Below are 20,955 nucleotides of genomic sequence, written 5' to 3'. Positions count from 1 at the left end.
GCATGGATAGGCCGGTTCACGCCCCCCCTCCCATCTTTCCCCTTTCCGTCGGTCAATCAGAACGGAGCTTCTTTGGATTGGACCGCGACGGGGGACGGGGAGGAGGAGGAGGTGGTGGTGTTGGAAGGCAAAGCCCGCCTCGCTCCCCCATTGGCCCAACGCGCGAGAGGGGCGACGCGACGCGACGCGAGTCCCAGCCTGCCTTGCGCGCGGGGCTGCGTCCCGATTGGCCCGTCGGGCGGCGCGCGCCTCCTCCTCCTCCTCCCCCTCCCCCCTCCCTTTGCCGCGCTTCGGCCGCTTTTCTTCGCCCCTTCAGCGCCGCTTCCCGGCGGAGTCGAGGCGGCCCCGGCGGAGGCCGCTGCGCTTTTCGCCTCCTCGGCCGGCCTCTGCCGGCCCTCCGCCGCCGCCGCCATGCAGGAGCTCATCGCCAACGTGGACCACATCAAGTTCGACTTGGAGATCGCGGTGGAGCAGCAGCTGGGCGCGCAGCCGCTGCCCTTCCCGGGCATGGACAGTACGTGAGGGGGGGAGGCCCGGCCAGAGGCCTTCCCTCTCGCCCCCCCTGGATCCCCGGGCTTTTTCTTCCCCTCACCCGGATGGGTTGGACGCCTTGGCTGGCTCCTCACGCTGGCAGGCCTGGCCCTGGAGCAGGGGCTCTTCCCACTTGGGGACTTCGACTCCCAGAATTCCTCAGCCAGCATGCCTGGCTGAGGAATTCTGGGAGTTGTAGTCCACCGAGGAGGGGGGGTCTTCCGACTTGGCCCTTTGGTGACTTGTGGACTTCGACTCCCAGAATTCCTCAGCCAGCCTGCCTGGCTGAGGAATTCTGGGAGTTGTAGTCCACCAACGAGGGGGGGGGTGTCTTCCGACTTGGCCCTTTGGTGACTTTTGGACTTCGACTCCCAGAATTCCTCAGCCAGGCAAGCTGGCTGAGGAATTCTGGGAGTCGAAGTCCAAAAGTCACCAAAGGGCCAAACTGGAAGACCCCTGCCCTAGAGGAAGAAGGGAGGAGGAGGGAAGAGGAAGAAGCTGAAGAAGGCGGGGAGTCGAGCAGGAATGGGGGGCTTTTGTGGAATTTCCGTTGGGTTCCTTTTTCCGTGGTTTATTGCTTTGTTGCGGACCCTCTGGAATGAATTGCCCCCGGAGCTGCAGGCGACCCCTGACCTTCGGTCCTTCCGCCGTGACCTGAAGACTAATAATGCCGCTTGGGGTGTGTGTGTGTGTGAAAGCCCTAATAAGCAGGCATATACACAGAATGAAGGCTACTGCTAAGCTTGTAAGCCGCCCTGAGTCTTCGGAGAAGGGCGGGATATAAATGGAATTAAAATAAAAATAAAAAAATGAATAAAGACGCGGTTGTTCCAACAAGCGGGCCTGGACTGATTACGGTTTTAATTAGCTTTTTACTGGGTTTTAAATTGTCACATAATTATTGTATTTATTGTTTAATTCTTTTTTAAATTTTCTATTTTATGTTTTTAACTTTTATTGTTGTGCACCGCCCGGAGTCCTTAGGGAGAAGGGCAGCATATAAATTTAATAAAATAAATAAATTAAACTCTAACTGCGATATTGTGCCTCTTTCTTCACAGAGTCTGGTGCTGCTGTCTGTGATTTTTTTTTAAAGGCAGCTTGTGGGAAAGGTAAGCTGTGACTGCGGATATATTAGAAGAGTGAAAAGAGAGGGGAGGAATGAAACAATCATAATCTGTTTTACACTCACCTTGTGAATCTTTAAGTAGCTTTTAGTCGGTCGGTGCATAAGTATTTACATAATGCTTTATAGAGAATGTAGATAAAAGGCAGCCCTCTCCCGAGGTGTGTATAAGAGGGCTCTCTATCAGATAAATTAACAGAAGACAATAATACGCTATATATATAGCCAGTTTTCAAGTTACAGAAATTCCTCACGTTTTATGGGGAGGAGAAATTGCCCAAGAAAAGTTTTTTTTCCCCATCACCTACATTCCGAGCCTCATTTTTTAAATCTTGGTTTACCCACTGAGCTGTCAGAATAAAAATTGTATGTCAAGATGTCATAGGATATGTTAAGACTTAAAATGTTGTGTAACTCTTGGTCATTATATTAGCCTAGAAGGCTCTACTGGAGGGAGGCTGAATTTACCGAATAAATTTTTTTTTAAAAAAAATAAGTAGCTTAGGTATTCCCTTTTAGCCTTGGTGTTTTATGTCTGCAAATTAAAGAAACATTATAGCTTAGAGCGGACATGTCAAACTCACGACGTCATGTGACATCACATGACGTATCGGAGCTTTTTCCCCATTGCCGGCAATGGAGTGGCCGTGGTTTTGTTGCGATGCATCCGGCCCGTGGGCCGGCAGTTTGACACCCCTGGCTTAGAGGCATCTTGTCTTGATTCCTCACCATATTTCATATCTCTTTTTTGTATTTCACGGCAGGGGGGATGTGTCCGTTCCGGCACATCAGCGGTGAGAAGACAGTAGTTTGTAAACACTGGTTACGGGGCCTGTGCAAAAAAGGGGACCAGTGTGAATTCTTGCACGAGTATGACATGACCAAGATGCCAGAATGTTACTTTTATTCAAAATACGGTAAGGGGAAAATGTAATAACGAATTACTGCTTTTTAATCTTGACTTTTGCAGGGGGGATGTGTTCTGTAGTGTACCACAGTGGAATCCATTGCATCCATTCTGGCAAACCTTAATGGTGATGAGTTTTATAATCTCAGGTTGCCGTGACTTGAGATGTCAATGGAAGAAATGAGACATGTGTTGTTTTGCAAGTGGTCAGTTGACTGTTGCTGTACTGTGACATTTTGACTACTGTAGGTATCTTGAATGTTAATAGAACAAATGATTGATGTGCAGTCGTGCACTGACAGCATCCTTGCTTTCGCTTCTTAATGTTTAAATTTCCAGTTTCTTTACACTCCTGCTCTGGTAATGTGTATGTGTGCAAGTTTAGCACATTGAATGTTATATTTCAAAAGGCTGGTAATGAAAGGTGTAGGACGCTTGACTTTCTTCATACTTTGCAACTGTTCTTGAAATTGCGTTGATGACCTGGTGGGCTAAAGCTGGTGATTGTCTGTTGCAGGGGAATGCAGCAACAAGGAGTGTCCATTCTTGCATATCGACCCAGAATCTAAAATCAAAGACTGCCCTTGGTATGACCGAGGTTTTTGTAAACACGGTAGGTATTCGACTTGTGACTGTCGATAGCTGTGCTGCCTTTCATGCAGACCTCTTTGAGCAACGAGGCCAAGCTTGCAGAAACCTCTGAATTGACATTTGACGCCTTGAAAACCTATCTTCACTTTTTGAAGCAAAGCTTACTTGTAGTTGAGAGAGAATTGTCTGAATTTGGGGCACTCCTGCTGTTTTGAAAACTGAAGAACTGTTCGCCTTTGAGGTGGGAAAGGTTTTCTTGCCCAATCCTTCTACAATCCTTACATTTTATGTTGTAGGTCCTCTCTGCAGACACAGACACACACGGCGTGTTATTTGTGTAAATTACCTGGTAGGCTTCTGTCCAGAAGGCCCTGCGTGCAAATTCATGCAGTGAGTATTTTCCAGATCTGTCCTAAAGTTCTCCACCTGATTTTATTAAGCAACATAGGTGTGTACTTTTCAAAATTCTTCCCTAAGGTTCTTGACCTAAGGGTCAAGCTTACCTGTCCCTGTTCGCCCTCTTCAATGCTTAGCTAATTACTCCAGTTTCTGTATCTGTAAAGCAACGCACAGCGTGAAAAAAAAGGTCACATTTTCTAGAGGGTATTATTTCTGAAGTTAAGCTTAAAATACCCCCGGGAGAAATAAGATTCTAATAGCTGATTTCTTTTTTTTATCTGTTTATTGGTCTCCCTATCTTTCCATACGCTTATGTCCTTTTTCTTTTGAAAAACAGTCCTCGGTTCGAACTTCCGATGGGAACCACAGAGCAGCCTCCACTGCCGCCACCGACGCAGCCGCAACAAAAAGTAAGCCATCCTGCTTTTTTCAGCGGCTTCGGCAGGCCACTCTTAAAGGTTGAAGATTCACCACCTTAGAGAGAGCTGGGTCTGCTTGAATAATTAAATTGTGTGCATTTGCTGATGCTAGAGATGCTTCTCCCGTTATAGTGGTACTGAGGAAGGATTTGCGGAGGGGGAGAGAAATGGACCACTGACATTCAGAGAGGAAGAGGAGGAGTAATTTTATTTTGTGCTTTTAATTAAGGGCACTACAAGCATAGGCTAAAACCACAGCTAAGTACTACAATCAAATTGCCTTAGGATTCTAACACCGTACAGGAAGACACTGTTATTATTCTCCTCTAAGGGAATAGAACATTGGGAATGCTTAACATAGCCACAATGTCTTGTCTCGAGCTTTTGAGGTAGAGATTAAAAGTCCCACCATCATCAGTTAAATGCTGCTTTTTTGGCAGTCTGATCACCTGGTGAATCCAGGACAGCAGACTTAGGGGGAAGATCGAAAGGATCCCCAAAGTTTCCCTAACACTGTAAGCTTGTCACGAGGTACTTCTAAAAAGGTGTGGATTACGTTTGGCGCCATAGGTGCACTTCTGGGTCAACGCTCTTGGAGATTCTCGTGGGATATTAGTAAGCTGCCGCTAAGTTGCTTCCCTATTGACTGGGCTCCTTTCCCTTTTCAGCAAAACAACACGCCGTTGCAAAGGTCATCCTCTCTTATCCAGCTGACAAGTCAGAACTCTTCTCCCAACCAGCAGAGAACCCCACAGGTCATTGGGGTCATGCAGTCCCAAAACAACAGCATCGGGAACAGAGGCCCACGGCCCCTGGAACAAGTCACCTGTTATAAGGTAAGGCAAGCTGCCAAGGCTGAGTTGTAGTAGGGAATGAGCTGTGTAGGGGGAGTGGGGAGGCTGACTGGTGCAGCCCCACTGGCCAATCCTCAGTTGTAGAGGTGAGACGATAATACACGTGTTGTCACTGTTTGCACATTGGATATTCCCGAGTCTGGATAGATTTCTACTTCTGCGAAATCCAAAAAATCTGTAGGATTGTAACCTAACAGAGATAATGGGGAATGAAGGCTAATAACAGAATGGAGGTAGCTTGAAATCATCAACGGATCTTGGTGGAACCGTGTGGCATGCCACAGCTGTCTCTAGTAGTTACCGCAGTGCCAAATTTAGCCATATGTTTTCATGCCCGCATACATGTATACTGTCTGCAGAGAGCGGGATATGAAACAGCAAGTCCATTGGTTTGCACGATCAGAATATTATTTTGAAAGAGGCAGGTGTGGATGTTTCTAACTGGACTTTCAGAGCGGGCTATTTGGGGGGGGGGAAGCATTTATCCAATTGTGAATATTCAAATTAAAGGATTCGTTAAAATCTCCCAGTTATATGTACTTTAAGCAACAATGTTTTTGTCTTCTTCTTAGTGTGGTGAAAAAGGACATTATGCCAACAGATGTACCAAAGGACACTTGGCCTTCCTTAGTGGGCAATGAATCAGTGGACCTTACAGCGTTTTTACATATACCTTTACGAGCCGAATGATCTCGTAATATCATCTTGAATGACTGAACCATCTTTTTTTATACCTGCACCAAAGGACTGGCCAGTGAAAGGAATACTTGATCTGCAACTACTTTTTTTTTTTTGTATTTCCTTGTTTTAAGGCTAGAACTTAATGCCTCTTGTTCACAGCTTGAAGAAGCAAACTTAATCCACAAGCCTTCTAAAATATAAAAAACATTTGGGATAGGGATTTTTGGTTCAAAAGGGTGGAGCTACTCCTTTGAAAGTGTTTAGCCTGTTCTCTCAACAGTCCTTGGCTATGGCAGAAGATGATAAACGTGTGTGAGAGTGATTGCCCAGCTGTACTTTGTTCTGCATCTTTGTGTTTCTTGTCTGGGCTGGGCCGAAGGCTAATTCAAGATGGAATTGTTCATCAGGAGAAGAGGGGGGCCAGTTTGAATTTGTCTACATCTATAGCTTGTATCTTTTTTTAAAAAACACACACACACAAAAACAAAAGTTCTTTTTATCATGGCTAGTGGCTGAACAAATGCAGGCAGAAAACTCTAAATTACATGCAAACTACATGCCGCCACAATGCAATTTTCATTTGCAGAGCACACTAAAAATGATCAAAAAGTTCCCTAAGAACATTCTGACGTTCAAAATTCTTAAATCAATCGAAAGCTTAAAAAAAGCAAGAAAAAAAAACCTGTTTTAGAAGTAAGCTGCAGTTCTCTATAAAAACCCGTTTTTTAAAAAGATCCCTGCTGCAGAATATTTTGTCATGTCATTAAGTTGGTTTGGGAGACTGTTATGAATATATACTGTAAGTCCAGTCACAAAACTGAATTGTTCTAAGAATATGAATTAGTGTGTATTTTCTAGGCGTTCCAGATACAAAGCTTAGCATTTTTTTAATTGAGGGAAAAAAACCCTGCCATTTAAAAAATAAAATAAAAAAAAATAACATTTCAGATCTTGAAGCTAGTATTAGTAGCTTCCCATATTTACTAGTTTCATAATTTTTAAAAAGGTATTTTGTATCCTCACTCATCTGTCTTCTAGTGTTTGAAATAAGTTCTCCCAGACACAGATTGAATTATTTTATTATTAACTTTGTAAGACAAATACAGAGGTCAGTTGCCTGTGGTTGATTGACTGATCACACAGCAAGAGAACTTGTATTCTTGTCGGTGTGGGGGGAAAATCTTAATGATATTTTCTCCAGCGTTCTTCCTCTAAATAATGAAAACCAGCTTTGGTTAGATTGCAGTTTTCTTTAAAATACTCAGACAGACAGCCCTTGAACACAGCTAAAAACGTTGCCATTCCACCCACTCATTACACAGAACCGTGGCACACCGTGTGAACATTGTGTAATTAAAAAAAACAAACATTTTACTTACTGAGGCGATCATACACTAAATAGTAGCTGAAAACCACGTAAGCGGTTAATATCATGGCAGGACCACTTATGCCACATCTCTTAGGCTCCCAGTATTTTGCATAGAACCTGTCGTGACCTAATCAAAATAGAAAGCCACCTTAGAAGTCATTAATAATAAAAACTTGGAAGGGGGGGAGAGGAAGAAAATACACCTTTTGTGGCAACGAAAATATAGGCAGTCCTTGACTTACAACAATTTGTTCAGTGACTGTTCAAAGTTACGATGGCACTGAACGTAGTGACTTATGACTGTTTTTCATACTTGCAACCTTTTTAGCATCTCCACGGTCATGCGATTTACATTCAGAGGCTTGGTAACTGACTCCTATTTATGAGGGTTGCAGCATCCTAAGGTCATGCGATGCCCTTTTGGGACCTTCTGACAAGCAGAGTCAATGGGGAAGCCTAACAACTGCAGTGATTCACTTAAAAACTGCAAGAAAGGTCGTAAAATGGGTCAAAACTCACTCAACAAATGTCTCACTTAACAGAAATTTTGGGCTTTGTTGTTGTCGTATATGAAGGACTACCTGTGATGGGCAAAAAAAGGTCAACCTGTAGCCACAGTTAGGGAACTTTTTTTTTTTTTTACCAGGAAGTGATTCCCACTAAACTCAGCAGGCTAAATGAGATTTTGGGGCTGTAGCACCACAACTTAATTCCTTTTTTCTTTTCCCCAATTACCAGAACGTTGTACGACTTAAATCTTTCTCAACGATTCAACCAGCAGTAACTGATCAAATGTACAGACCACATTAAAAATGCCAATTTAGAGGCAAGGGAGCTCAAATTCAGAGTTACCACAAAGATGGAGCAAGCTTACAACTCAACCTGAGGCTGCAGAATTCAATGGATTTTTTTTTTAGCAGCGAGTCCCTATTCTGATCAATTCCCCATCTTTTCATATCGTTTTACTGACAAGCCAAATCGCTTCCACGAAGTTAGCAGACTTGACTAGCCGCATATATTCTAGCCACAGCATTATCGATGCAAATGTAATAATGCAATTCTGAAATTGAACAATGCAGTTCTGAAAGGCTGCTTTTCGTGGAAATTCCAATGTACCTCTCTTGTAAATTCCTAAGGGATAGTGCTCACCCACCACCCCACGCCCCCCTCCCCCAAGTAAGGTTTTTCCAAATACTAACCTCTCTTGCATGATTGCAGAAATGCTCTGGGAGTATAGTTGAGGGATGCTAACCAGGTGGGCAGCTGACCCAGTTTCACATCCAGGAGCCTCAAATTTTTAATAGGTACTAAAAAAAAAAAAGAATGCAAAACATGGGAAGAGGAATGCCACATTTAAAGAATTATCCTCAGGAGATCCATGTAACTCAGGATTGTCTCCCGGCTTAAGTCACTCACAAGCAGAACAAAACATTCCCTTTTCGTTATAATTAACCTTTCTTATTACATTATCCTGAGATGGAAATTAAGTCAACAAAGCCTTGCAGAGGACGTGGGTGGCATAGAATTTTTTTAAAAAATAAAATATACGTCGAGCCCGGTTCTGTTTGCACCATGTAAAAGTAGCATATTTAAGTACTTAAGAAAAAATAGATTTATATCCTTTTTAGGGGGGGCGGGGGGCCAGCTTAACCTCCTCCTCTCCACCCCAAGCCATTGCAGGAGAACTTTATTTTTCTTTTTAAGAAATCAAAATAAAAAAACACAATATTTTTATATATTTTAAGGAAAAATCCCACTTTTTTCCCAACTTATTGCAAGCCACATTTTCCCCCCTCTGCATTTATGGGGCATTTGGGATGGGGGAAAAAAACAAAGCTTCCCCTATTGCCTTTCTGCATGGCACGCTATGCCCCCCCCCCCGGACCAGCACTGGACTCCAAAGCCCATCAGCCTCAGCCGGCGGGGCCTCATGGCTGCTAAGGTCCCAAACGTCTCCGGGTTGCTTTCTCCCGCTTTATCCGGGCGGAAAGAGGCGACTTTTAGACCTCAAGGGAGCCCTGGGGGTGGGGTGGGGGGGTCACCTTGGCCTCTCCCGCCCCCGAGGAAGACTCACCGGGTGTTTCCGCCATCTTGCGGCTGCTAAAGAAGCCCTCCGCAAAGGCTGCTGGGAAGAGACCGAACGCGCAGGCGCGAGACCGCGGCTGGGGGCGGGGGAAAAAGGTCGTTCTCTCTTCAGGGACCTGCTGGGCGGTGCTAGGCGAGGGGGCGGGGCTTCCGCAGCTGGAGAGGGCGGGGCGAGGGTGGCTGCAAAGGTGTTTTTTTTTTCTCCCTCCTCCTCCCCCCCCCTTCCCGTTCGCTTTTTAACAGCAGCGTTAATTTAATAGCGTCTTTAAACTTAAACCCCTTTAAATGCTTTAATTTGAGAGCCTCGGTTATAGCTCTTTGCGTTCTCTTCCTCCGCCAGGCAATTTCCCCTTCCCCCTTTTTAACCTTGGTGGGTTTTGTCCCTGTGGGTTGATAATGTCCATATTTTTATCCCCTTTTTGGGGTCTGGGTTGGGTTGCTCAATATTAAGGCGCCCAGATTTTAATTAATAATAATAATAATAATAATAATAATAATAATAATAATAATAATAATAATAATAATAATAATAATAAGAAGAAGAAGAAGAAGAAGAAGAAGAAGAAGAAGAAGTAGTAGTAGTAGTAGTAGTAGTTGGAAGGGACCTTGGAGGTCATCTAGTCCAACCCCCTGCTAAGGCAGGAAACCTTATACCATTTCAGGCAAATGGCTGTCCAGTCTCTTCTTAAAAACTTCCAGTGTTGGAGCATTCACAACTTCTGGAGGCAGGTAGTTCCACTGGTTAGTTGTTCTCACTGTTAGGAAATGAATGCCTCTTTAGTTCTAGGTTGCTTCTCTCCTTGACGAGTTTCCATCCGTTGCTTCTTGTTCTGCCTTCGGGTGCTTTGGAGAATAGCTTGACTCCCTCTTCTTTGGGGCAGCCCCTGAGATATTGGAAGACTGCTATCATGTCACCCCTCACCCCTCCTTGCTTGCAAAAAAATCTGTCAGCCACTAGATACTGACCCAAGAGATACTGAAAGCCTAATTTTGCTGCCATCTATCAGTTGCCTCTAGTTAGTGCTAACAGCCCAGATAAGGAACTCTAATTATCCCCAATCCACGTCTACAGAATAGAGGCAGGTCATTTTTTTTATTCTTTCCATGGGGCTGCCGTGAAAATGACACGAATGTGTGCACGAAGCATCACGGAGTCCCAACTTCTCTCCGCATAGGAAGTGGAAAATGAATTGCAATCATGCACAAATAATTCTTGACTTATGACCACTCGTTTAGTAACGGTTCAGTGTTATGAAAGTGCTGAAAAAAGTGACTTATGACTGGTCCTTTCACTGATAACTGTTGCACTATCCCTGCAGTCAGAAGATCAAAATAGGGCTTTTGGCAAACTGGCGTGACAGTTGTGTGTGTGGGGGTCCCTTGGGGTCATGTGATCATCATTTGTGACTTTCCCAGCCAGCTTCTGACCAGCAAAGTCAATGGGAGAAGCTGGATTATGATAAGATAAGTTAGGATAGGATAGGATAGGATAGGATAGGATAGGATAACCTTTATTGTCATTTTTTACTGTGGGCACAACAACACACATCAAAAATGAAATTTAGTTGCCCACTCTCAAAGTGAACACATACATGACACACACCTAAACATACTGTATACAACATATGTATAGACCTACACCCCTACATATACATAACATATAAATAATTTGCTTAACTGTGGTGAGTCACCTAACAACTGCAGCAAAAATGTCATAAAATTGGATGTCACTCGCTTAATGACCACCTCACTTACTGACAGACTTTCCCGACCCTGTTTTAGTCATAAATCAAGGACTCCCTGTAATTTCACAAGCAGCCGTTTCAGAGAAGACCAGAAGGTGTCAGTCTTGTTTAGCAGAGCAATCTCTATTCAGAGATAATTGTCCTATTGCATGAATAATCAACCATCTATTCCAGGGGTCTTCAGACTCAGCCCTTTTATGACTCGTGGACTTCAACTCCCAGAATTCCTCAGCCAGCGTGCCTGGCTGAGGAATTCTGGGAGTTGAACTCCACGTGTCATAAAAAGGTCGAGTTTGAAGACCCCTGATGTATTCCTTTGAAAAAGGCTGATCAGAGGCTGTTAGTACAAGGGTTAAGAGCCTACGCATCTGAGTTTGACTGAACTGTGATTCCCAACAGAATTGGCTGTCCAGTAAGGATTCTGGGGGCTGTAGTTTCAACCTCCAGAGAGTTCAAAATCTGCCCAATAAATAAGACTTTACCTGGTCTGAGAGACTCCTTAGATTGGCAATTGCTTCTAAGTTGAGACATTAATGCAGTGTTTCTTAGCCTTAGCAATTTTAAGCTAGGTGGGCTTCAACTCCTAGCATGCTGTCTGGTGATTTCTGGGCGTTGAAGCCCATCCATCTTAAAGTCGCTAAGGTTGAGAAGCAGCGGATGAGATTCCCAGAAATAAAACGGGCCAACTCTCTTGAACCTGTCCTTGTACAGCTGTAGGAGAACGGTTAGGGTGTTCAAGTCCATCTGTCTTTCAAGCCAAAAAAGATAACGTGCTATCAAGGTCACACCCTTCCTGATTGTAACCTCCTGGACCATTAAAATACTGGACCCCTGTAAAGCTGGACCATCAGAAAGGCTGAACAACAACAACAACAACAAAACTCGAGGTCTTTGAAGCATAGAACATTATTAAGAATAACCTGGACTGCAAACCTTCCCACACAATTAATTCAATACACTATGAAGTAGAACTAAACAGTTTCCAGTATCTCAGGGGCTGCCCCAAAGAAGAGGGAGTCAAGCTATTCTCCACAGCCCCTGAAGGCAGGACAAGAAGCAATGGATGGAAACTAACCAAGGAGAGAAGCAACCTAGAACTAAGGAGAAATCTCCTGACAGTTAGAACAATTAACCAGTGGAACAACCTGCCTCCAGAAGTTGTGGGTGCTCCAACACTGGAAGCTTTTAAGAAAAGACTGGACAGGCATTTGTCTGACATGGTATAGGGTCTCCTTCCTGAGCAGAGGGCAGGACTAGAAGACCTTCAAGGTCCCTTCCAACTCTATTATTATACTATTATTATTATTATTTCTCTGGGAACATTAATCGTGTAAGTTAAAGCTTATATATTTGAGACATAATGCTTTGATTCAAGGATAGTCGCCTTCACATTATGTCTCAAATATATAAGCTTTAACTTACATGATTAATGTTCCCGGAGAGATAATAATAATAATAATAATAATAATAATAATAATAATAATAATAATAATAATAATAATAATAATATAATGGCAGATATTTCTCCTGGGTCTATAAGCAGGTGTCTACAAGGACTCGAAGAAGCAGCTGCTAAGATCAACCATTGCCCTTGTCCTTCAAGTCAAAAAGAAGTGATGGAAAGAATAACAACAAAAAGCATGACTTCCATCAGGCCTGGCCAGCCTCTCACCCTGACTTGTGTGCACTCTAGCTTCTTCCTCTCTTCCCAGAATCCTCTGGGGGTCTTTTTGCAAAGAACTTGAAAATATAGGGTTAGAGGTTGTCCAGAAACGCAGAAACACACGGGCTTAACTGCAAATCTATCTCTTTCACCCTGAAATGTCACCCTGAGTCTCAGTTGTTTGGAGGTCACCAGGCAGAAGAAATGTTGAGACTGAAGAGATCTTTCGAGGCATCTTCAAACCCACAATCCCCAGGGTGTTATGAAAGAGTCTTGAAGCGAAGAGCGGTCCCCGTCTTGCAAAGATGGACGGTCCTTTGTAGGATTCTTCCTCTGTAGGCAGGAAAGTTGTCTTCTTTTTTCCTCTGTTCTCGAGGCTGGCTCGAGGCATAATTTTACATTAATTCATCTTCCTTTCAGAGGAAGCGTCTCCGTGGCCTGAAAATATATAGCTATTTTTCAGGCGGACCCACTTCTGAGCGGCTATGTTTAGCAGCATCTATTTCCGTTGGATGGCGGAGAAACGCTAAAAAAAATAAAAATAAAATAAAGACAAACCTATGGGTTTAATGCAATTCTGCTTCGTCTGCTGGCTGCCTTTGTTTCGGGTCCTCAGACCCTTGCGGCAGGTTAGTAGCCTTAAGAAAAGAGAGTGGTCAGGCAGAGAATGGAGGAAGTCAAGCTCAAACTGCCGACAATAGCAGAGGCTTGGGGTGCGTAGCAGAATTCCATTAGAGGGAGACTGGGGTTGTCGTCGTGTTTCAAAGCAGAAGGCTTAAGCTTAATCATTCAGATTTCATTCATGGCCATCCTGCAGTCTGAAGATTGCAACTGTTTTTGTCCTTCACCTTTGAAGAGTACATAAGGCTTCCTACAGGGAGGGACTTAACTCCAGATCAGCCACCTTTATAAAAGGCGGGTGGCTCCTTCCTTCCTTCCTTCCTTCCTTCCTTCCTTCCTTCCTTCCTTCCTTCCTTCCTTCCTTCCCTCCCTCCCTCCTTCCTTCCTTTCTTTTTCCCTTCTTTCCTTCCTTCCTTCCTTCCTCCCTCCCTCCTTCCTCCATCTCACCCTCCCTCTCTTCTTCCTTCATTCCTCCCTCCCTCCCTCCCTCCCTCTCTCCTTCCTTCCTTTCTCCTTTCTCCTTTCTTTCTCTTTTCTTTCTTTTCCTTCCTCCCTCCCTCCCTCCTTCCTTCCTCCATCTCACCCTCCCTCTCTTCTTCCTTCTTTCCTCCCTCCATCCCTTCCTATCTCCTTCCTTCCTTCTTTCCTTCCTTCCTTCCTTTCTCCTTCCTTTCTCTTTTCTTTCTTTTCCTCCCTCCCTCCCTCCCTTCTTCCTTCCTCCATCTCACCCTCCCTCTCTTCTTCCTTCTTTCCTCCCTCCATCCCTCCCTATCTCCTTCCTTCCTTCCTTCCTTCCTTCCTTCCTTCCTTCCTTCCTTCCTTCCTTCCTTCCTTCCTTCCTTCCTTCTCTTCATCCCCTCCACCTGTTCATTGGTTTGTTTGTTTGTTTTAGAAAAAAGCTTTTCTCAATCTGGCAGGCTAGAAATTGGATTGCAACAGCTGGCTGCTGTGCTGCGCATCTGAACCGAAAGAGTGTGGTCTGTCGGAAGTCAGGAAGACCCCCCCCCCTCCCCTTTTGTCTTTTGCAAAACCTGCGCCTCGCCCTTTCTGCTTTCTTTTCCACCCATGCCTTTCAAAGATTCCTTGTAAAGGCTTTTGTGCTCTCCTCACAACACAGCCCAGCTTCTCCTTGGACCGAACCCAAAATCCCACTTTGCATCCGGCCTCTGTTCTCTAGCCTTGCTTCCAGATGTTTCACAGAAAGACGGCCGAAGCCAAGCACAAATGAAATGTCTTTGTCAAGGGTATTTCAGGATGAAGTTGCCTGGCCGTTGTTTTTTTTTCCTCTCTCCCTCTCTCCATGTTGCCAAAAAGTAAAGAGCAAAAAAAATATATATAAAAATCATAAAGTTGTGGAACAAAAGACAAAGGTGAATCTCGTTGTTGGGTCCTGCCCTTGTTTCTTATTTTCCTCAAATGATGGCAGGGAACTTGCTAGGCAGCGCCAGGCTCCAGGCGGGTCCAGATGTTCGCCTGCTGGCTACACCAGCGGCCTTCACGGTGCCCGTTGCGTTGAGATCCCAGGTTCAAGTCTACTTTCCATCGTTTGAACCTTTGGGCAACTTCGCTCTCTTTCAGCCTAGCCTACCTCGCAGGGCTGTTATTGGGGGAAGTTGGAGAGAGGAATGGAGGTATGGCATCTGGATCTCCTGGAGAATAGGCAGGGCACGAATCGGACCAATGGATAAATAAAATCAGTTGAGATATGTATGTATGCAGTGCTTTTTTTGTAAAAGAAAAAGGTGCCGGAACTCACACATGTCATACAACCCGCCTTGCCTACCCTACAAGGTTCCATCCAAAAAAGGTGCCGGGAACTGCGTTCTGGGCGTTCTATGACAAAAAAAACCCCATGTATGTCAGGGAGCTGGGCAAAAGGTACAGGCTGATTAGAAGAGAGAGAAAGATCTGATAACATTTTGTTCCACCCTCTATGCCTACTGTGACATTTCAATCTGTTTTAAACATCTGCTATGTCGTTCCAGGAGCTTCATATTCAGTTGCAGCCAGGGCGAGAGCTATTTTAATCTCTAATCATTGCTCCCTCCCTCTCTCTCTCTCTCTCTCTCTCTCCTCCTCCTCCTCCTCCTCCTCCTCCTCCTTCTCTTTTTTCTTCTCCTCCTCCTTTCTCTCTCTTTCTCCTTCTCCTCCTTCTTCCTTCTTTCTTTTCCTCCACCTCCTCCTCCTCCTTGACAGTTAGAACAATTAACCAGTGGAACGACTTGCCTCCAGAAGCTGTGGGTGCTCCATCACTGGAGGCTTTCAAGAAGAGACTGGACAACCATTGGTCTGGAATGGTATAGGGTCTCCCTTTTGAGCAGGGGGGCTGGACTAGAAGACCTCCAAGGTCCCTTCCAGCTCTATTCTGATTCTGATGCTGACTTGATGGGTGGATCCAACTGCTGGATCAACTGCCGAGCAGTTTTTCTGTTATTCTGTGGTGGCCCACTTGGGCAGGAGACATGCCAACAATAGTTTTGGATTCCTGTTCCTTTCTTTTTCACGCTTTCCAAGGAAACTCTTTCTCTGGGCAAGGAAAGATGGTTAGTTCCCACTCATGACTCTGAGTCACCCCTGTAACTGACACCCATTGTTAAAGGATGACTCCGAGCTGCCTACAGAGACATCAATCAGCTTTGTAGAACAAAGCCACAAGGCTTTTAAAGAGCATCTCCCTTTGTTATCTTTACCAGCAGCAACTTTACCAGCCAGCCTTCTGAAAATGGTCTCTTGGTAGTCTAAGGGTTGGGTCAGGGGAAGCCACATGCTAGGGCCAAAATAGGCAAATAACAACAACAACAACAACAACAACCAGTTAGAACAACTAACCAGTGGAACAACCTGCCTCCAGAAGCGGTGAATGCTCCAACACTGGAAGTTTTTAAGAAGAGACTGGACAGCCATTTGCCTGAAATGGCATAGGGTTTCCTGCCTGAGCAGGGGGTTGGACTAGATGACCTCCAAGGTCCCTTCCAAATTATTATTATTATTATTATTATTATTATTATTATTATTATTATTAAAGTTAGAAGGGACCTAGAGGTCATCTAGTCCAACCCCCTGCTCAGGCAGGAAACCCGATACCACTTCAGACAAAAGGCTGTCCAGTCTCTTCTTAAAAACTTCCAGTGTTGGAGCATTCACCGCTTCTGGAGGCGGGTTGTTCCACTGACAACAACAATGGAAAGAAAGGTCGAAAAACGGGGTAAAACTCACTTAACAAATCTCTCACTTTGCAAAAAATAAAATAAAAAAATTCCGGGGTCCATTGTGGTCCCAAGTCAAGGACTCCCTGTATAAGGGTGGAAGCGGAACTACGTCAAGAGTTTGGGGAAACTCCACAGAGCAACTTTGCGGCATCTATGAGCTCAGGCTGTCTATTGTTGATTTCGTTTTATGATTTTAAAAAATTCCATCATCTTTTCTCCTCAACAGATCCCTGAGGAAAACATGGAGGCCTAGAACATAAGGGAGAGCATCTGACGGTATCCTTGGAGATCATCAGATCCATCGTCATGTTCAGGGCAACCACAGTAGCTTTTTTTGACAGATGGCTGTCCAACCTGTGTCTCAACCTCTCCAGAAAAGGACTGTCTATCACCTCTCAAGATAGGCTGATCCATTGGACAACAGCTGTTAGGAACGTCTTTTTGATGTCCTGTTGAAATGCACTTCTGGGTAACTTAAGCATGGCTGGCTGTGGAAATCTGGGACTTGAAGGCCACACCTCTTAAACCAGCTGCGGTTGAGAAAAAAGGTAAAGGTAAAGGTTCCCCCGCACATGCGTGCTAGTCGTTTCCAACTCTAGGGGCCGGTGCTCATCTCCGTTTCAAAGCTGGAGAGCCAGCGGTTGAGAAACATGGACCTAAAAAAGTATTGCAGCCTTCGAACGGAAAGACTAGCTCTTAACGCCCACTTTTTCCAGCTCAAGGGGGTGGGGGTGAGGTAAATAAACATATTTTTATCCTTGAGAGTGAATAAAATATATCTCTCCCCCTGCCCCCTTTATTATAAATGTCCCCTTTTCCATTCTGACGGATTTCAGCGTGTCAGATGCACTTTCTCCATTTGCCGTGGGAGGTATGCTGAGAAGCAAAAAATAAAAATAAAAATAAAATGTTGAAAAAAAAAACAAAGCAGGGGAACATTCTCTCTCCAAGGTGCCACCAAGTAGCCCCAGGAAAATTTGGCTGGTGTTTACCACAAAAGGCTTAGCACTTGTCATGGAAAACGGCTAATGTGGAACTAGAACTCACCGTCTCCTGGCAATTGGCTCAAAGTCACCCAGATGGCTTTTGTGCCCAAGGTGGAACTAGAACTCACCGTCTCCTGGTGATTGGGCCAAAGTCACCAAGCCAGCTCTCATGGTTAAGGCAGAACGTGAACTCACCATCTCCTTCTTTCTAACCTGATACCTTAACTACAGTACTAGACAAAACTGGCTCTCCATTTTGGAAGGATGTGTGTGTGTGTGTGTGTGTGTGTGTGTGTGTGTGTTCTCCACTTGCCTTGAGCAAAACAGTTCCAGGGGTGGCCCTGTTCTATAATTGGGACTTTCTTTTAAAGAAAGGCTGGGCTTAGAAGAACCCACAACATTTCCATAACGTTTTATTCATTTCCCAATTTATCCACAGAGCTCAAGAGGTGAACAACAAATTCGGCAAGAAGTTATTTTGGTGGACTCTCAGCTTTCTTATCTATGAATAAATCTATAAATAAATATAAATTTCTTGTCTTAGCTATAAATTAGCCTTGGCCAATGTTTATGGACCTCTTGGTTGGCTCTCATCCTGTTGGACTTCTTTTTGCAGAGAAGGAGGGAGGGAGGGATGCAACTTTGAGAGAACATCACTGAGCAGATAGACGCTATCATTCAAGGTGGTCTCATTGATGGGGCAACTCCTCAAAGACTCCCGGGGAAAGTTGGATCTGACTCTTTCCCCACACTTTCAGCTCAATCCCAAATTCCTCCTAGCTGTTGATTGTCCTCGATCTCCTGTTATTAATGGACAGGACAGCACAAAGATGTCATCCTACTAAATTATTTGAGTTCCGTAATGGAATATGTAGCAATACCCCCACCCGTTCGTTCCCTTCTTCCCCCTCCAAACCTTTCATCAAGTTAGAGGCAGATATTTTTAAAGCCACTGGGCTATCCATTTGCTCTTATTATTTCTTAATAGGCCAAATCGACGAATGAATAATTAAAAGTCCATTTTCTCCAAGTAATTTGGGCTCAGAGGAAAGAGGAAGAAAGAAGAATGAAAGGTAGAAGGTTTGTGTGTGTGTGTGTGTGTGTGTGTGTGTCCCCTTCTCCACCTTCTACCTTTCATTCTTTCTTCCTCTTTCCTCAAGTGGGCGGGGCCAGAGCAAAGAAGAGGGCGTGGCCAAGGCAGAAACTCAATGCTGTTCAATTTCATGTGCCTTCCAACTAACTAATGAATGAATCCCAGGCAGTCCTTGGCTTACGACCATAATCAAGCCCAAAATTTCTGTTGCTAAGCAGGAGAGTGAGTTTTGCCCCATTGTACAACCTTTCTTGCCTCAGTCCTTAAGTGAATCACTGCAGTCGCTAAGTTAGTAACGTGGTTATTAAGAGAATCCGGCTTCCCCATGGCCTTTGCTGGTCAGAAGGTTGTCGCAAAAGGGGATCATGTGACACACACACACACACACAACACTGCAGACCCATCACAAATTTGAGTGAGATGCTAAATATCTGAATTTTGCACCCAGGATCATCATACGTGTGAAAAATGGTCGTAAGTCACTTTTTCCACTGCCGATGAAACTTTGAACGGTCATCAAACCAACAGTTGTAACTCAAGGACTTAACTGTACTGATTATAGGATGTTTTCCCCCACAATTGTAATCTTTACCCTTTTGTGCTCGTTCTTGAAAAGAAAGAAAAAAAAACACTACAATTCTGCGGTATTTCCTGTCAGGATTTGAGAAGGGAAAAGAGGCAGCTGAAAGAGAGAGCTCCTGTTCGCGTCTAAACTTTTAACTTAGCTCTTGTAGATCCCTTCCTGGTCTCTTAAGTAGAGACTTAAGTTCTTTGTTTTTTTTTAATCCTCTTGCAGTTTACAATAACAGTCCGATGCCATCATGAAGGAAAAAATTTCATGCGCTTCCTAAAGCGAGACAAGATGTGCATCTGGGTGCGAGAAAGAAAAAGAGAGCAAAAACAACAGCGGAGGAGGCCAGTCATCAACTTTCTACGGAGGAGTTTTGTTGCAAGCTTGTTTATTCAATTTCCATCTCAGCTGATGGGCCATCAGGGGCTTGGGTTTCACCCTTCAGCTAGCCAAGAATGAACGGGACACCTTCAGCTCTTTGACCTCTGCGCTTGTTGGGACTTTAGCACATTCCAAATCTGGAAGAATCTCCTCTTCCGGAGATCCCTGGTGGCTGGCTTGGCAGAAAGTATCTCCTCTTCCGGAGATCCCTGGTGGCTGGCTTGGCAGAAACTCCGGCCCACCTAGGTGGATCTCGGTGAGCTGGAGGCCCAGCCCCAATTTTGGTCTTCCTGGGAGGAAGGGCTACGGGGCTGGAGGCGCCAGGAGAGGTTCCCACCTCCAAAGTGCCAGGCTGCTCCATAGGAAGGTCGGTCTTGAGAAAGAACGAAGGGGATGTCATGTGGGCGAAGGGTGGAAACGTACAATTGATGCTTGGATTGTTCTCCAGTATGCATGCAAATGCCTGCTTCGGAGGAGGCGGTGGGGTGCGACGTCTGGCAGGCCTTTGTGCCAGCGGGACTGTGCTCAAGTCAATTGGGGTGATGGGAAAGGAGGATAGTTCAAGGAATCCCAGAGAAGGAGGGAAGGGAGGGGAGGGGAGGGGAAGGGAGGGGAGGGGAGGAAGGAAGGAGGGAGGGAGGGAGGGAAGGAAGGAAGGAAGGAAGGAGGGAGGGAGGGAAGGAAGGAAGGAAGGAAGGAAGGAGGGAGGGAGGGAGGGAAGGAAGGAAGGAAGGAAGGAAGGAAGGAAGGAGGGAGGGAGGGAGGGAGGGGAGGGAGGGAGGGAGGGAAGGAAGGAAGGAAGGAGGGAGGGAGGGAGAGAAGGAAGGAAAGGAAGGAAGGAAGGAGGGAGGGAGGGAGGGAGGAAGAAAGGAAGGAAGGAAGGAAAAGAAAGAAAGAAAGAAAGAAAGAAAGAAAGAAAGAAAGAAAGAAAGAAAGAAAGAAGGGAAGGAAGGAAAGAAAGAAAGAAGGAAGCAGATCAAAAATATCTTCCAAATCCTGAATCCAGAAGCTTTGGCTTTTGCTTTCCTGTCTTCAAAACAGTCAAATGGCCTCCAAACAACAGTCACAATCAAAGCTACGAGTACACACACCTACGGATGCTTTCATGGGCGCACCTGTCTGTCACGGTAGATACGCCCCCGCCCCGTACAAACTGCAGGGCAAAGAAAGATTTCATGGCTGGGCAGGTTCACAGGCTATGGGAATTCAAAGGCCTTACTCCCAAGTAAACCCTGTTTACGATTGCAAAGCCAGGTCAGCCTCGTCCTATGAGCAGAAGCGATGAGAGATGCAATTTTTAAAAAAAACAGCCACCCTTGGCCAGAATGGATTGGCACAGCAATAGGAAGCGCTTTAAATTCCAGGCAGGGCTGGTTTGGCAACAGGTCGACAGATTTATCCTCTCCCAATTTATCTTTCATCGTGCACCCCCCCCCCCGCCCCCGGGAAATAACAGGCAGTGGGTTTCCTGATGAGAATGGGAGGGGGTGCCAACAGAGCAGAGCCAAGCCTTCCTATTCAAAGAGACATTCACGAGGCCACTAATCCTGCCTGGATGGCTTCTCTATCCTGGAAAAATTTCCTTGGAAAAATTTCCTTTTAGCCCTTCTCTATCTCTGCATTCCCAGGGCTGAATCCTATCCCGGATAGATTGTTTAGACTTGTGGTCATAAATCCAGGACTACGCCTACTGTATGCACGCGTTCTACTTGTTTTTAAAATTG

At 45.0% G+C, this 20,955-nt stretch overlaps 2 protein-coding genes across 2 annotated transcripts; one reads left to right on the top strand and one right to left on the bottom strand.

The window, feature by feature from the left end:
• The first annotated feature begins 284 nt into the window (after window positions 1–284).
• CPSF4 (cleavage and polyadenylation specific factor 4) lies at window positions 285–6,342 on the top strand. The gene is made up of 8 exons (XM_083372945.1): window positions 285–514; window positions 1,593–1,643; window positions 2,422–2,574; window positions 3,082–3,177; window positions 3,452–3,545; window positions 3,892–3,964; window positions 4,642–4,809; window positions 5,400–6,342. The coding sequence occupies exons 1-8, from the start codon at window positions 412–414 to the stop codon at window positions 5,466–5,468; spliced, it is 807 nt and encodes a 268-aa protein (XP_083229071.1). The 5' UTR covers window positions 285–411; the 3' UTR covers window positions 5,469–6,342.
• A 229-nt stretch (window positions 6,343–6,571) lies between these two features.
• ATP5MF (ATP synthase membrane subunit f) lies at window positions 6,572–9,050 on the bottom strand. Its single transcript, XM_083372946.1, has 4 exons — window positions 8,952–9,050; window positions 8,077–8,184; window positions 6,888–7,004; window positions 6,572–6,719 (listed from the first exon to the last, which is right to left on the bottom strand). Exons 1-4 carry the CDS (start codon window positions 8,965–8,967, stop codon window positions 6,691–6,693), a joined length of 270 nt encoding a protein of 89 aa, XP_083229072.1. The 5' UTR covers window positions 8,968–9,050; the 3' UTR covers window positions 6,572–6,690.
• Window positions 9,051–20,955: the final 11,905 nt, after the last annotated feature.

This window comes from Vipera ursinii (genome assembly GCF_947247035.1).
Source record: "Vipera ursinii genome assembly, chromosome: 13".
Lineage (NCBI taxonomy): Eukaryota > Metazoa > Chordata > Lepidosauria > Squamata > Viperidae > Vipera > Vipera ursinii.
Note: the sequence above shows the minus strand (reverse complement) of the source record. Positions and strands in the feature narration are given on the sequence as shown.